Raw genomic sequence first — 15721 nt, 5'->3', positions numbered from 1 at the left:
TTCCTATGTTTTCATAGGATTTGTACAGTATTCCTTTAGAATTCTTGCATGTCATTCCTATGAAACGAATGCATGAACAGTTTCAAATAGGTAATTCTATAAATATCCTGTGAAAATCCTTTGAAACGAATGAACCCTGAACCTTATGTAAAAAATCCTTTGAGTCTATATCTCTCCTCAAATTCCTGTGTTTTTCCTGTGGTCCAATCAAACGGTCGTTTCTACGTTTTTCCTGTGTTCTGTAATCCTTTGTTTTTACACCTACATTCTTGTCAGAATACTATGTTTTTCTTATTTCTCTATTTTTTTCATTCCTGTTATTCAAAGGGCTCTAAAATTGTCGATTATTAAGAAACGAAGTGAGCACTAACTCAAAAAACGTGCCCACAGTAATCCATTTGCCTGTGTAGAATGTGTCCTTACTCTACAAAGCTACTACTTGAGACTCATTTGCTAATAAAATGCATCCATTTCAACACAGGAATTTTGTGGCATTTTCTTTTGTTGAAATGATATGTTTTTTATGTGATGTCTGCGTAAGAGTTCTTCGTTTTACGTCTAAATTATTCTGATGATAGCTCCTGTAATCTAGCTCTACTGCAAGCTTGTGTTCACTAACCGGTGCAGGGTAGCAATAACCATGCTCTGCAATCACTACTAATCAAAATGGTCTCCAGGGCACAGCCGGCAGTTTCGGTAATTGAGGATAAACTATATCACCATTTTCTAACATGTAATGCCCAAAGCAGTCTTGGACTGATACATCTTTATAAAAAATCTCTATTAGAGTGTTGTTAACTGGTTAACCCTGCTTTTCTCATGGGCTGATTATCTCACTTTGATGAGCTTATTAATCTTTCCTTTCCTGTGGGGTTCACCGATCTTGAGAGCTAAACAATAAAGCTAGAACCAAGAAACTGTAATCATAGCTGCTACAATCGAGGGCTTCGTGCTTTTAGCTCGTACTAACGTGTATCATTAACAAAAGCATGACAATAAAGTGTAAAGAACAGTTCCATGTACAAACTCAAGGCACACCAGGAAAATTACTGCTTGATTACTGAAAATATTAGTAAATGTTATGCTTAGGCTGAGCATTGTGGTAGTTGAGTGAGTCGTTTCCGATGCCGCGTGATATCCCTCTAAATTCTAATAGCATGGCTGGTTGTATGAACTTATTCTCTTGATGCAAAGATGCGTTAATCTTTTGCGTATTTCTAAAAAAAATCGTTTTTTTTGCAAGATTTGCAAAAGTGATAATTATTTTTCTTAACCTGTTGGAGTTTCTTTGCCATGGTGCCGGCTGTCACCTTGTTTCACCCTATTTTTTCGCTTCTGCTTTAATATTCTAAATTTTTAATTTTAAATTTAGAGTAGATTCTAGTTTGTTTTCTTTCTAGCATTGACTTTTAGATCTATAATAACACGTCTATATATATTTTATCCCTAAATTATTTTTTATTTGCAAATATATCGTTTGACTTTTTTTTGTGTGTGCAAAAGCTAAACAATCACCTCCTTTGTCCCCATATCTGATCATAAATTTCATATCTAAGCTAGACAATCAGAAGGACAGGCAGGCAGACTTTGCTATCAACCAGGAATTGATGAAGCAATCAGAAAACTAAATCAAAACTGGCACGCAGATTTCGACCATTCCATCAGAGCTTATTTGCTGTAATCTCCATTATTATCCTTCTGAAGTCTGAACATTGCAACTGATCAAACAGTTCGGCACCTCCAAAGCAGACAGCAACCTGAAAACAGCCAATCGACAAACAATTCGGCTACACTCTTAAACATATGCAATCTCTTTCTCCCTTTCTTCCCTACCACTGTACTTATACTGGTATAGATATGCAGCCCTTTCCGGCTATTACACGTGGTCCATGGATCTACAGATACATTATTCAGACAAATTTTGGAATCTTTGAGGTGTTAGGCGTTAGGTATGCAGAGAACACTGAACACTTGACCGTTCTCTTGGTCTTAATTTCGGCTAAACTCTGCAGACAGTGGCACAGTATATTAGTGACCGGCGAGATGGGTAGCTAAGCAGGGATTAATTAACAAATGGAGATGCTTTGTTTAATCTCTGTACAACAAAGCCTAGGTTTGGAGCCATGAGCACTGGCACATGGAGCCCCTCATGGACAAAAAAGCTAGCTTCAGTAAACAACTCAACCAAGATGGCCTCAGCTTCAAAAGAAAAAAGGAAACTAAGATGTCTTCAGATTAGCACTGTTTGAAATTTAGAGGCTGCATGTGCAGAGGTACAAGCTGGATGCATGACTTGGAACTTTGATGACGACAGAGACAGATCAGAGCAGGTAACTAGTACGTGTTTAAAGTTCAGACTACGACTAACAGAGTGATGAATGGTAAACATGCATCCATTATCCATATGCCTGTCATTTGTCAAGCTGATGCAAAGTCACAGGCGATGTTGAATGCCATGCAACGACCGGAGACGATGTGAACAATCTGGTCGTCAGGTTAATCTCTCCTACGAGGTGATGATGTTGATGGGAAATTCAGAGTAGAAAATTGTGCAGTTTATGCCCAAGGACAAAGTCACAAAAGAGACGGTTTTTACCGGTCATCCTAAGAGTAAGATATCCAATCGATTAGGATAAGACAGGGAAGAAAAGAAGATAACCTGCATGCATAACAGTATGACACGCATCAGCAACTTAACTGATCTGCAGAAACTAACATCATGAGATTGTTCAGATGATCCCAGGAAGGCAGGGAAAATCAAGATAAAATAAGCAATCAGAGTTCAGTTGAGTTCAGCTGATCAGGGTGATTAGCTAAGACATGGATTATGCAGCAGCACCAGCAATTCAGCATGCATCCAATTCCAAGCATGGATAAGTAAACTGACGAGCAGCGAAGCGAGCACACGAAGCCATGGACAGCAGCGACAAGGGGTTGTTCAGCGATGTCCACGCTGTCTCGTTCTCCAATCTCCATGGGCTGTGTTGTGTGATGCGATGATCCTCGTGTGCTGATACGCAGCACATGCCGGTGCCTTGCTTTCTGAAAGGAGGAGAAGAAAAGTTCAGACAGAAATCTCCATTTGTTGGTTACAGATATGATGCCAACTTGCCAAGGAAAGGCTGCAGGTAAAAGGAAATCTCACTTAGAAAAATCAATTTCACACACAAAAAAGGGTGAGCACACTTGTACTATTTATCAATATAAAGTCTCTACACGAGGAGGCCAAATTGGCATTTGTTTTTAGCTCAACACGTAAGACTAAAGCAAGAAAAAAAATGTGATGAATTTCGGCTGACAATTTGTTGGTTTTGCTTTGAACATAAATGAAACTTGAGATATTATTCAACTCCATTTGATGCATTTTACACGATTTTCTGTGAATATGTAGTCTAGTGACACCAAATCAAAGAAAAGAAAAGCTTCCAAAACAAGATATACATTAATATATGCTCTCAAGAAACAACATAAACGAGAAAGATAGATTCTCTAGCTGGGCCTAAACCAGACTTACCAAATGGGCCTAACTAAATGTCCCAAATAGGCCCAAAGCAAAGCACCTAAGTGGGCCTAAGCGAAATTGTCTAAATGGGTCGAGTGGAAGATGGGCCTACCCATTTGGCTCCGCACGAGTGGGCCCAAACCCACCGTCTCATTCCCGAGGGCTCGCGTCTAGCCTGCGTCGCCGGCGGCGATGCTGCGGTCGGCGCTGCGCCGGGGAGGGGCCGCCGTGAGGCACGCCTCCGCGTCGGCGGCGGCGGCGGAGGGGAGCTCTCCGGGTGCGCTCCTCCGGCGGAAAGTGGTGGAGCGGGAGCGCGCGAGGCGGCGGCCGCGGGACCCGTCGCGCGACGAGTTCTTCGTGCCGACGCCGGAGTCGCTGGCGTGGCTCGACTCGGCGTCCCTCCCCATGGTGCTCACCGCCGCCGCCGTCGCGCTCTTCACCAAGCTACTCATGATGGTATGCGTCCTCCTCCGCCGCCCTGATTATCCTTGTAACTGGGCGATGTGTGCCAGCGCACCTAGGGTTTACTCGCTGATGATATTAGTGCTGTTTTTGCTTGAAATTCGAGCGAGACATATGATCAATGCTCTTGTGTATGTCCACATGATACGCCGGATTGATTTTCTATGTCAATTTGCGATGCGGTGCTTCATTGTGGTAGATTATGAGCATATGCAGCCGTTAACATTTAGGAACAAGTAGAAAAATCTGCATGAAATGATTGTGTAAAACAATTGCAGATTATTTAGAGATTGTAAATAGATAGATGCATATAGTACCAAGATTTTCTTAGTTGTCTGAAATGATTGTGTAAAACAATTACAAATTATTTAGAGATTGTAAATAGATAGATGCATAGTTTCCTACATTGTAGAGCTTGTCTAAATCTGACATTCCATCATGTGCTTTTGATATGAACTTTGTTCAATATTACACTTCAATCCATGTTCGTCTCCCTTCATTTTCACTTCATTACCCATGAGCTAATAAATGCCATAAGTTCTGATGGTAAGATTTGGGAATTCTTCTTGACCCTTGTGAACTAATCAAATCAGTTATTACCAACTGCATGATGCGATCTTTCATGTCAATATGTGCTGAATCTTAGCTGTATGTTGTGGGAAGGAACATGATGCAACAGATCAAGAAAGGGGAGAGCGGAAGATAAAGAATAGCCACCCTGATCAAGGAAAAGTGAGGATGCTTAGTCGTGAAGAATGGGATGAGATCCAAGAAGTCAGGCCAAGGACCCCTTTTGAATCGAAGTTAGCTCGGCCGCATGCCCGTATACGAACTGGGGAACCAGTACGGCTGGTTAGTAGCTGACAGAACTTCTTCATCAATGCATTTTCCCAGTATTGATTCTACATGATTTGGCATTCTAATATTCTGAATTGCTTCATCTATCCTATGGCTTCCCTGCTGAAAAAAGTCTTGATGATTTATGCTAGATAGTGACATCATTATATACTTATATGCTTCAACAACTTAAAGCTGCAATACTAACTTACAGCTTGTTTTTACTGGCATCCTCAGCTAATTACTCCCTCTGTTCCAAAATATAAGCATTTATTAATTGTTTAGTAGAGATTAAGGTCGAGGAGAAAATACTATAGTACCCCTTAATTATGAGGATTGGATGGGAGTGGAAGGGTGGGCTCAAGGTAGGGATAAAATGGGAAGAATTTTGAGGGCTTATTCGGTTAGAGGAAAACACATGATTTGGATTCCTAAGGATTAATTCCTGTGAGTATCATTCAGTTTGTAGGCATGAAGTATAGGAAAAACAATGGAGATTTTCATTTCCTACAAGTTATAGGGAGATAACAAAGAAAATTTTACAACCACTCTAACCTCTTGGAAAAGTTCAAATGGATTATGTTGTGCATGCATTTTTATTCCTTTACTTTTCCTATTTCTATGGGTTGAAATTCCTCTAAACCGAATAAGCCATAAATATGAAGTGATTTAATGTGATAAATAGTACCTTGAATAATACTAAAAATGCTTATATTTTAGAATAATATTTAAATTTTATAAATGCTTATATTTAGGAATCGGAGGGAATAAGTTACTGCTTACCTGTATTCAGTTTACTGTTTTATGCTTTTAACTACCTCTCTTTACTTAACTAATGTTAAGACTCAAGACTTCTCTTGTAACCGTACTTTGTAGGAGAATGTCAAGGATTGGGCTACTGATATGATCATGGATGCTTTTACTAGAGCAGAAGAAAGTGCTAAGAAAAAATAATTCAAAAGAAACCGACAACTCTAAATACGTCTGCTTTGAGGTTCTCCTGAATGCAGAGTTGATTAACTTTTAATTTTCTGTTCCTGTAAATGGCCACTTTTGTGTGAGTCATGATAGCTATGTTGAATAATGTTTCTGGACTTGCACAAAGCTGCCCACCAAGCAGTTCATGTGTGATTGTTTTTTTTTTCATGGAAAACCCAAACGACATATTTATAAAAGATAACAATTTATGAATAAAAGTGTTATATGTGTATTTATAGTGATCTAAAAGTCAATGTTGAAAAATAAACTTTAATAAGAAACCCTAAATCAATATTAAATTTAAGGTTAAAAATTTAAATTTTGGTATATAAGCATAAACAGAAGTGGAGTACCGTTTTGGCCTGAACACCATAAATTGAAGTTAATATCACTTCTAATCACACAGCCCAAACCCAATAAACATTGAGTTCGACGTGGCCCAATCTGTCACTGCTTGAGCAAAAATGGTGCAGTTTTCAAAGGTTCCTTCTGCCGAAATTTTGACAAATTGATCATTTTAGAAAACATGTTTTAAGAATAAACAACGATGATAAAAATTTATTGTAGAGAATAAACTGTGCCAAGAATAAGCTTGTTCAAATTGGACCCGTCGACCCGACCCGAGAAAGTCCTAGGGGTCAGGCTGAGCTTAATTAGGCTTGGGCCTGGGGTCTTTGGTCAGGCCTTTTCTAGGCCAAGCCTGGGGTTTGAACTTTGAACTCCTCGTCTCAAACGTTTGATTTTTTTTCTAAAAAACGCACATATTTCCAAAATTTATTTTAGTGTTAAACTTGGACATGTATATTTTAATTCTCAAATTTGTTCATAGGATAAATAGTTTATTAAGATATATATATATATATATATATATATATATGTATGTATAATAATTTAAGTTTTCAAATGTGTTAATTCGCAGTCTAAATGTCAAATACAATTCTGAACCAAATTGATATTTTAGAAGGAAATAGGAGATCATCACTCTTAAGTAGTAATGGTATTTTTTTTAAAAAAACGGGAGAGCCTCACTCATAAGTAGGAAACAAACTAAAGATGCAATTCTAGGTGTCGAACACATAGACCTATGAAATTTTTTATTTTTTAAACCTTTTTAAGAAATAATTTTATTACTAAACCTCCAGAGAAAATATTTTCAAATCTGAACCTTTTGGCCACGCCACCAATATTAACGTGGCAAGACAACGCTGCCACGTAGCCTAATAGGCATGCCATGGCGTGGCAAGCCATTTGGCCACGCTAATGTGACGTGGACAAAAGGTTCATACGGTGAAAATATTTTCTTCGAAAGTTTAGTAATAAAATTATTTCTTAAAAAGTTTAAAAAATAAGAAAATTTCTAAACCTATTGGATGCTAGCAAGGGCCTCAACCACCAAGATGTATAAAATTTAACACCCCCATCTTCTCAATTCTGCTTATGTCTATAGGCTAAAATTTAAAATTTTTTAATCTTAATTTAGAGTTGATTTTGGAGTTTTTTAATTACAATTTATTTTTTTATAGACTTGACATTTAGATCTTTAAGAATACATATATAATATTTGTATTCATAAATTATTTTTATCTACAAATATATTGTTTGACTTTTCTCCACAGAGACCAACAATCACTCCCTAAGGTTGTCGCCAAGCAAAAAATTTTATTTTACAATATTTTTTTAGCGCGGCCTGTTTGAAATAAGTTTTCTAACAAGATCAAGGTGTGATTGTTTGGCTTCTTTAGAGAAAAAACTGAACGACATTTTTACAAATAAAAAATAATTTATGAATAAAACTTTTATATATATGCCCTTAGTGATCTAAAATAAAAAAACTTTAAAATCTACTTCAAACTTAAGGTTAAAAATTAAATTAGCTTATAAGTACGAGCAGAAACGGCTGTAATTTGTCCAACTTCAGATTCCTTCCGGTCCATCGCTCTTACAATAATGTGGTGAACCACGCCAGGACCCGTGAATCCTCATCTTCAGTTCGGCCAGGATTATCTCGAAAGGCGATATATAACAAGTCACTCGAGATATTTAGTAGAAATTAATGTTGAGTAGAAAAATATTATGCTCCTTAATAAATAAAAAATGGATAAGGTGGGAGTATATATGATGATAAAATAAAAACAATTTTGAATAAAACGCTATCCGTGTTGTGCACCTTAATAAACGAGAAATGAGTGGAGGTGGGATGATATATGGTGATAAAATAAGAAAAAAATTTAATAAAAAATAATCAATGAGACAAGTAACACAAATACTGTCAGTGAAATCAAATATTTTAAAAAATAATTATATTTTGAGATAGGTATCTTTTTTAATCAGAATTCCAGAGTGATCTTGGCACTCCTGGCTCACGCGATTGGGCGACAGTTGCGTTATGGATAGAGAAAGCTAATAATTCCAACATGTCCCATTTCCTTGTTCCTGATTGCTCAGATATGTTGGGTTTTCTCAGCTGTCCAGCCATCATCTACTGCCATATTTTCCGCGATTCACTCAAGGGCACGGCGTTGACGCAGACGTAACAACAGCGACAGTTTCAGGATTCTGATGAGTGAAGTTTCTACACTCTTGCCGTAGAAAAATTGCTGGCTAGCGAAAGGACAGAAATCTTCGCATCCCCGTCTTTTTCTGTTGTTTCCGATTATACGTTATAATTTAAATTTTTAGTCTTAAATTTAAATTTAGAGCTGATTTATAGCTTTTTACCGAAATTTATTTTTAGACTCACTCCTAGATCGCTAAGAAACATTTATAAATTTTTATTTATAAATTATTTTTTTATAAATAGGTTGTTTCACGTCTTTCGCTTTCTCGTGAAGTAGAGCAGAACAGGTCAGTCCTGGATAGTTCTGATCAGTCTCACACGGACTCATTGTCTCGTTCCAAACTACCCCTCCGTCCCAAAAATCTAACTTTTCGATTTTTGCGTTGAGTGTCTAACCATCTGTCTTATTTAAATTTTTTTAGAAATTTTAAAAACATTAGTCACATATAAAGTACTATTTATGTTTTATCATCTAATAAAAATAAAAATACTATTCGATAGTTAGCATAGAGCATATTTCATATTAAAAATAATTTATATAGAGAGATCTCACTAAAAACAAATAAATAATTTTTTACTTTTTAACATTTAATTTGCGATTAATTGTATGCTAATTTTTGCGTGCGACTAATCGGCCAATTCTAAGCCAATCTCAATGGATGTTTCGTGGGCAATGATGATATGTAGATATTTTTGATGATGTGGCAAAGTATTAATGAAGAGAGATGAAATGAGTTTCATGAAAATGATAACTTCTACACACTGCTACCTAGACAGCTCGTGTCTTGCATGTAACCTAGAAAACAACAATAGTATACATTGAGAGAGGTGTGTTTTATTCTAATTTTAAACTTTTTAATGATATGTCACTCTAGTTAATCGTGTCTATGAAACTTACATCGAGTAAACTGTGTCATTTTAGATGATACTAATCATACTTCTCGTTTGCGTGAGACTAATATGCTAAGAAAAGAAACTTTTGAATTGTGTTGAGTAAAACATATCAGGTCAAAATCCTACTACTGCGTTAGTTTGTTCGTTTCGACAGGGATAGGTCTTACAAGGTTCTCAAATGTGGGTAAGGCTCGTCAGGGCAGTCCCCTAGTGGTATATTTTAACGGTGGTTTCTATTCTCGTTAAATAGCTTGCCACGTAAGTAAAATAATACAACATAATTAATGAATAAAGAGAAAAAACTTAGAAATAATTTTCTCATGAAAAGTCTTTTTTTTACCTAATGGACCAAAAAACCATAAATTCACCCTTTTAGAAACTACTAGTTTCTAGAGAGAACATGTGTCACGCTCATCATTGATGGAATAATATAGATTTAGGAAAGTGAATGAAAAAACAATTATTACTCGATGACACATCTACTAAGAAACTATATAATTTCTTTTACTATGACAACCGTATCAGTTTTTTTATTAGGGCTGCCCTTACCCCACGTAAAGTTGTAATGGATGAGGATTTACTCCTACATATTCCGGCTTTCGATCAATTAAACTAAATCGATCTGGCCTCCGACATCTCCTGTCAGAATTCACTGACTAATCGGTGTTCTATTAGGCTTAATTATTGGAAGGAGCTGTTTTTTTTTCTCATTTACCGTGAGCATGTTTTCTAAATGATTGAATGATTTTTTTTCTTAAAATAAATCTTCCATGTATAAATTTCTTTTAAAATTCATATACATAAAAAATTTAAGTACGTAATATCTAATGTTACATTAATTATACGTAATTGTTTTTCTTGTTTTGTGTGTGGCAAACTGGTTTAAGTCAGACTATATCGAATGGGACCCAATAAAAAAAACACGCAATACACGCGCTAATTAATTGAAGGGCGAAAAGACAAGGTTCCTAAGACAATTTCCTCTTCCTCGATGTTAATGTACCAACAGCAAGTAATGTACAAAACGCGCGTGGATCCATACGAACTTTACGCCCTGTTTAGTTTCTAAATTTTTTTTCTAAAAACATCATATCGAATTTTTGGATACCTAAATAGAATATTAAATATACATAAATATTAAAACTAATTATACAGTTATATGAGAAATCGTGAGACGAATATTTATTTAGGTGCCTAAAAATTCGATATGATGTTTTTATAATTTTTTTTTAAACTAAACAAGGACAAAGTACATCTTTTATTTTTCACCAAACAAGACTTTGTTGCTCTCCGGCTGCTAACTCACGTGTCAGATAGCACTATAATCAATCAAACACCATGATGAATTAGCCTTACACTTTAATACTTTATATATAGTTTGTATAGTAAATGTAATCCATAGAGGATTGGATTGACTCACCAATCACTAGCTAGCCGTATGGTCCGTCACTAACAAGCTGTCGACGCATCCCGTCCATTCTTCTTATACGTGCGCGTATCAACTTTAAATTTAGATTTGATTTTGAGTTTTTTATAGTATTTTATTTTTAACATTTGCTTTTAGATCGTGAAAAATATGTATATAGAATTTTTATTTATAAATTATTTTTTATTTAAAAATATGTCAATAGGCTTTTGAAAAATCAAATAATCAGCCCTGTGATGCCTAGTGCTTTCCCTTTCTTAGAATGGAGGGAGTAATGTTCTTTCTTTCTGTTTTTTTCCGTCATACTGCACATCCATGTGTACATCTTAGAATGGAGAGAGTAATGTTAATTCTTTCTGTTTTTTCCGTCATACTATACATGCATGTGTACATCACATACATGTGTATATGAGTAACACATACTGAAAGAAACAGAGTTCAAAAACAAACTTTTGATCTTACCAAATTTGTAAAACATTGAGAGCATATATATCCACAATTGTGGATTCATGCTCCCACCGTAACCATCAGCAAAGATCGGTATAGTCTATAATGGTAGGATCTGCACGTAAAAACTTTCACATTGTTGATTTTTTTGTTACATATTTGACTATTTATTTAAATTAAAAAGTTTATATAATTATGATTTATTTTAGCACGATTAAATTTATAACTTAGATATAATATAATTTATATTTTTACATATTTTATATTATATAAAAACGGTCCACACCTATAGTTAGACGATGTGTGCTTAGGACCCATTTGTGATACTATCGGTCGGTACCAAGCATCCGGCAGACGATACGTTACACCGCCGTCACTTCCCCGTGACGCTCGGTCGTTTTCATCCAGCTGACTTTTTTTTTTCTGTCCCATATCACATAAGATGTTTGACGTTAATTATGAGTATTAAATATAGACCGATAACAAAACTAATTGTATAACTAAAGATTATTTCATTAGATAAATTTTTAAGCCTAATTAGTTTATAATTAGTAAATATTTAATGTAGCATCATATTCTCTAATCATGAACTAATTAGGCTCAAATGATTCGTCTCGCGAAATAATCTAGAGTATAAGGTATATTTTATTAATAATCTATATTTAATACTTTTATGTTTTATTAATAATCTATATTTAATACTTTTATGTTTTATTAATAATCTATATTTAATACTTTTAATTAGTGTTCTGCCTACCTTGCCACGTACTCATTGGATTACCACCGTACGTGTTCAATCAGACACAATGCATCGCATCAAGTAGTTAATTGCTTGTTTTTTCTCTTTTTCAGAGAAAGATCTAAATAATATATTATCAAATCAAAAATAATTTATAAATAAAACTTTTATATACATATTTTTACCACTTAAAAGTTAAGCATAAAAATAAACTATAATAAAAAATCTTAAAATCAACGCTAAAGATTAAAATTTTAAATTTTAGCTTGTAAGTACCAGAAGAAATGAAAAAACTATGTGCAAATCAAAACTTGCATCATCTTGTCGTCCGGTGTATGGATGACCCGTGGAAACAGCAGGGACCCGATCGACGAAAGGCGACGAAGAAGAAAAGGCGACGCTTGAAAAATGCACGATGGCTGCACCTCTCCCCCTAATTATTCTCAGATCTTTTTTTTCTCATCTTTTGCGGGGATGTTTTTTAAACTACCGAGTGGTGTATTTTTAAAAAGTTTTTTAATAGAAATTCATCATCTTGTATTATTAAAATAAATTTTAAATTTTATAGTAGCTAATTTTATCGTTTACAAATCAGATAAGCTTTTATCTTTATGGAAAAGATCATGCCCTTGTAGCCAAGCAAGCAGCTAGGAAATGTCGTCGATCATCTGAATTATTGGATGTACATGTGTCGCCAGGGTATCAGATATTCGGATCTAGGATTTTTTTTTCTTGAGATTGAGCAGGCTTCAATAACGAATGACACGTATACACACATCCATATGACATCGTACCGATCTATTTTCTCATCTACTTAGGAAATAAGTTGATAGCCATAAGTTGTGATCTAGAGAGAGAAAAATCTGGCTTATACATTACATGATGATTATGTATTTCCAATGGGCTATATTATGGGGTAACTAAGTATTATCTTAATTTGTAAATAAAAGATTATGGGGTGACCTTGCATGCCTGTTTTAGCCTCCAAAGAAAAACAAATTAAGCATACACTGCAAGGTGGCTAACCCTTGGCTCCACCACTGTGATTGAGTAGTCAATTGGTGCAAAAAACAAAAGTTGTTGTACTATTTAAAAGTCATGTTGATGAGATTTACTCCCATTTTTTCGCATATTCTCTACAAATAAGTGAAATGACATATTTATAAATGAAAATAATTTTTGAATAAACTTTTATACACGCATTTTAGCGATCTTGAAGACAACGATGAAAATAAACAACGATAAAAATAGAAAAATCAACTCCAAAGTTAAGATAAAAAATTCAAAATTTTGACTTATAAGCATAAGCGAAAAAATAAGGGTAATACGTGATGCGCCTATGCACTGAGATAATTAAGTCTATTGGCTTAGTTCGAGCCCTTACACTTGTCTGCATTGAGACGTCAACTTCGACCTAAATTCTAAATTATGTTCGACAAATGTCACGACTTCAAGAAAAACCAAGAACCACTGATTCTATCTATCTTTTTTTTTTTTGAACCACTAGGTTTCGACGTATAAGGTGAATGAAAGGTCATCCTACATGTTTCGTTCGTCTGCTAGTATTGTAGTATTGTTTCTTATGTTTATTAGAAAAGTTCAATTTCATCCACCACCTGACCAATCACATATAACAACATACTGCTTATGTTTAACTTTTTTTTTTAACGTTTGACTATTTATCTTATTCAAAATTTAGTATAAATATAAAAAATGACAAGTCGTGATTAAAGTTCTTTTTGATAATAATGTAAGTTGGTCACAAGCAAAATAAATGATATTTTCATAATTTTTTGAATAAGACAAATGGTCAAACATTGTAAGAAAAAAGACAAACATATTACATTATGAAACAGATGGAGTAATTCTTATGTAAACCCATAGCAACGCACGTGGATTTTTAGTGTGTGTATATATGTATGTGTGTGTAAAAATATGTGTGTGGACACAGCGGGTCTATATAACATGAGATCTTCCTGATTTTTTTTTTACTGAAAGAGATATGGGTGATTGTTGCCTTTTCAGAGAAGAAAGCCAAAACAGCGTCTTTTAGAATCAAATATAATGTGTGATTAAAACTCTTCTGTACGTATTTATAGCAATCTAAAAGTCTACACTAAAAAATAAACTATAATAAAAACCCTAAAATCTACTTTAAATTTAAGGTCGAAAATTTCAAAATTTGGCTTATAAATATAAACATAAGTGAAAAAAAAATAGGGTGTACCACGTACATTGAGATTCTCTTTTCTGTACTCTACAGATTTTTGAAAAAAAAACATGGCAGCTACGTACACACTGTACCACAAATATATATACGTTTGTACCATATTGAGATTTTTTTTACTCTACGAATATGCAGATGTGACATAAAGAATAAATAATCATAAATATAGCATCCACGATATAGGTTTTGAACTTGGTGGGTTAGTTCCACCACAAGAAAGTAAATGGACATGACCAGTTGAACTAAGCACACTTTGTATATATACTACCTTCATGTGTCTTAATGTAGCATGACGTAACTTTAAACTTAATATTTGATCATTTATTTTATTTAAAAAAAATTAGTACATATATTTAAAAATATATTGTGTTTAAAATACATAAATTGATAAGGCCCCTTTTGATTCAAAGGAAATTCATAGAAATTTTAGAGGATTTCATCCCTATAGAAATTTTTCCTACAAAGTCCTTTGAATTAAAGGAATGAACCCTATGAAATCCTATGAAATTCCTATGAAATGCATTTTTCCATACAAGTTTTGAAGGAAATTTAACAAGAGTCCTCATGGAAAAAATCCTTTGAGTCTATATCTCTCCTTAAATTCCTGTGTTTTTTCTGTGCTCCAATCAAACGGTCATTTCTACTTTTTTCTATGTTTTGCAATCCTTTCTTTTACCCTTACATTACTTACAGAATTATATGTTTTTTCTATTTCTCTGTTTTTTTCATTCCTATGATTCAAAGGGACACTAAAACAAGTCATAAACAAATGATGTTTCCCAAAGAAAATAATAAAAAGACATATGACTCGTCAAAGTTCATACCCACAAACCAAAGTATCATATATATATATATATATATATATATATATATATATATATATATATATATATATATATATATATATATATATATATATATATGAAGGGAGTATATCAATTATCAAATACCGCATGCATATTAAATCACTCTATACCAAAACATATATAATAAATGCAGAGATGTCGAGTCCTACTAGCCCCGTTATATTTGATGCCCAAGCTAGTAGCCTAGTAGCTAATACTTGTGACTTGTCATCAACTTTTCTAGCGGCTGACATCTAATACTCGTTTTAAAAAAATAAATTTAGTTTTTGAACTTATGTTATTACATTTGTTTTCGATTGCATAAAACATACGCCCACTAAAAATACACCCCTTTTAAAAGCACTAGCTAGCGAACCTTGTTGTAAAAGTGCTCCTAGATATTACCACATCTATCGTAAAATATAAACATTTTAGGTTATTTAGTAGAGCTCAATAATGAGGAATGGATGAGTAAAAGAAAGTAGGTGGGGAAAATGAGAAAAATCTTGAATAAGAAATGATTGATAGGAAAAATAATATTATAAATAATGCTAAAATATTTATATCTTAGAATAAAATTACTTATATTTTAGAATTATATTTTAGAACATATGGAGCATGCGTAATATTTGTGGCTCGAGCAATGGTCGCTACACCCATCCACGTGCCATGACTATTCCATATTTCCATTGTCACACCAGTGCTCTCCCTCTTCATTAGACATATCTATAATTGTTAGAAACACTTTCACAATAGTATATTTTGTTATTATATTTTTGATATAAAGTTATATGAAATAAAATAAAT

The 15721-nt window shown here is 34.2% G+C and overlaps 1 protein-coding gene across 1 annotated transcript; it reads left to right on the top strand.

The window, feature by feature from the left end:
* Positions 1–3645: 3645 nt before the first annotated feature.
* On the top strand, positions 3646–5989 carry LOC102702213. Its single transcript, XM_006660679.3, has 3 exons — positions 3646–3958; positions 4628–4816; positions 5678–5989. The coding sequence occupies exons 1-3, from the start codon at positions 3695–3697 to the stop codon at positions 5753–5755; spliced, it is 531 nt and encodes a 176-aa protein (XP_006660742.2). The 5' UTR covers positions 3646–3694; the 3' UTR covers positions 5756–5989.
* Positions 5990–15721: the final 9732 nt, after the last annotated feature.

This window comes from Oryza brachyantha, chromosome 9 (genome assembly GCF_000231095.2).
Source record: "Oryza brachyantha chromosome 9, ObraRS2, whole genome shotgun sequence".
NCBI classification, from domain to species: domain Eukaryota; kingdom Viridiplantae; phylum Streptophyta; class Magnoliopsida; order Poales; family Poaceae; genus Oryza; species Oryza brachyantha.
Note: the sequence above shows the minus strand (reverse complement) of the source record. Positions and strands in the feature narration are given on the sequence as shown.

What these genes read in the sequence shown, in the direction of transcription:
- LOC102702213 (XM_006660679.3), top strand. Translation starts at nt 3,695, where the DNA reads ATGCTGCGGTCGGCGCTGCGCCGGGGAGGGGCCGCCGTGAGGCACGCC. An exon ending in TCACCAAGCTACTCATGATG is followed by an intron (nt 3,959 to 4,627) that starts GTATGCGTCCTC and finishes TGTTGTGGGAAG; the next exon opens with GAACATGATGCAACAGATCA. An exon ending in CTGGGGAACCAGTACGGCTG is followed by an intron (nt 4,817 to 5,677) that starts GTTAGTAGCTGA and finishes CGTACTTTGTAG; the next exon opens with GAGAATGTCAAGGATTGGGC.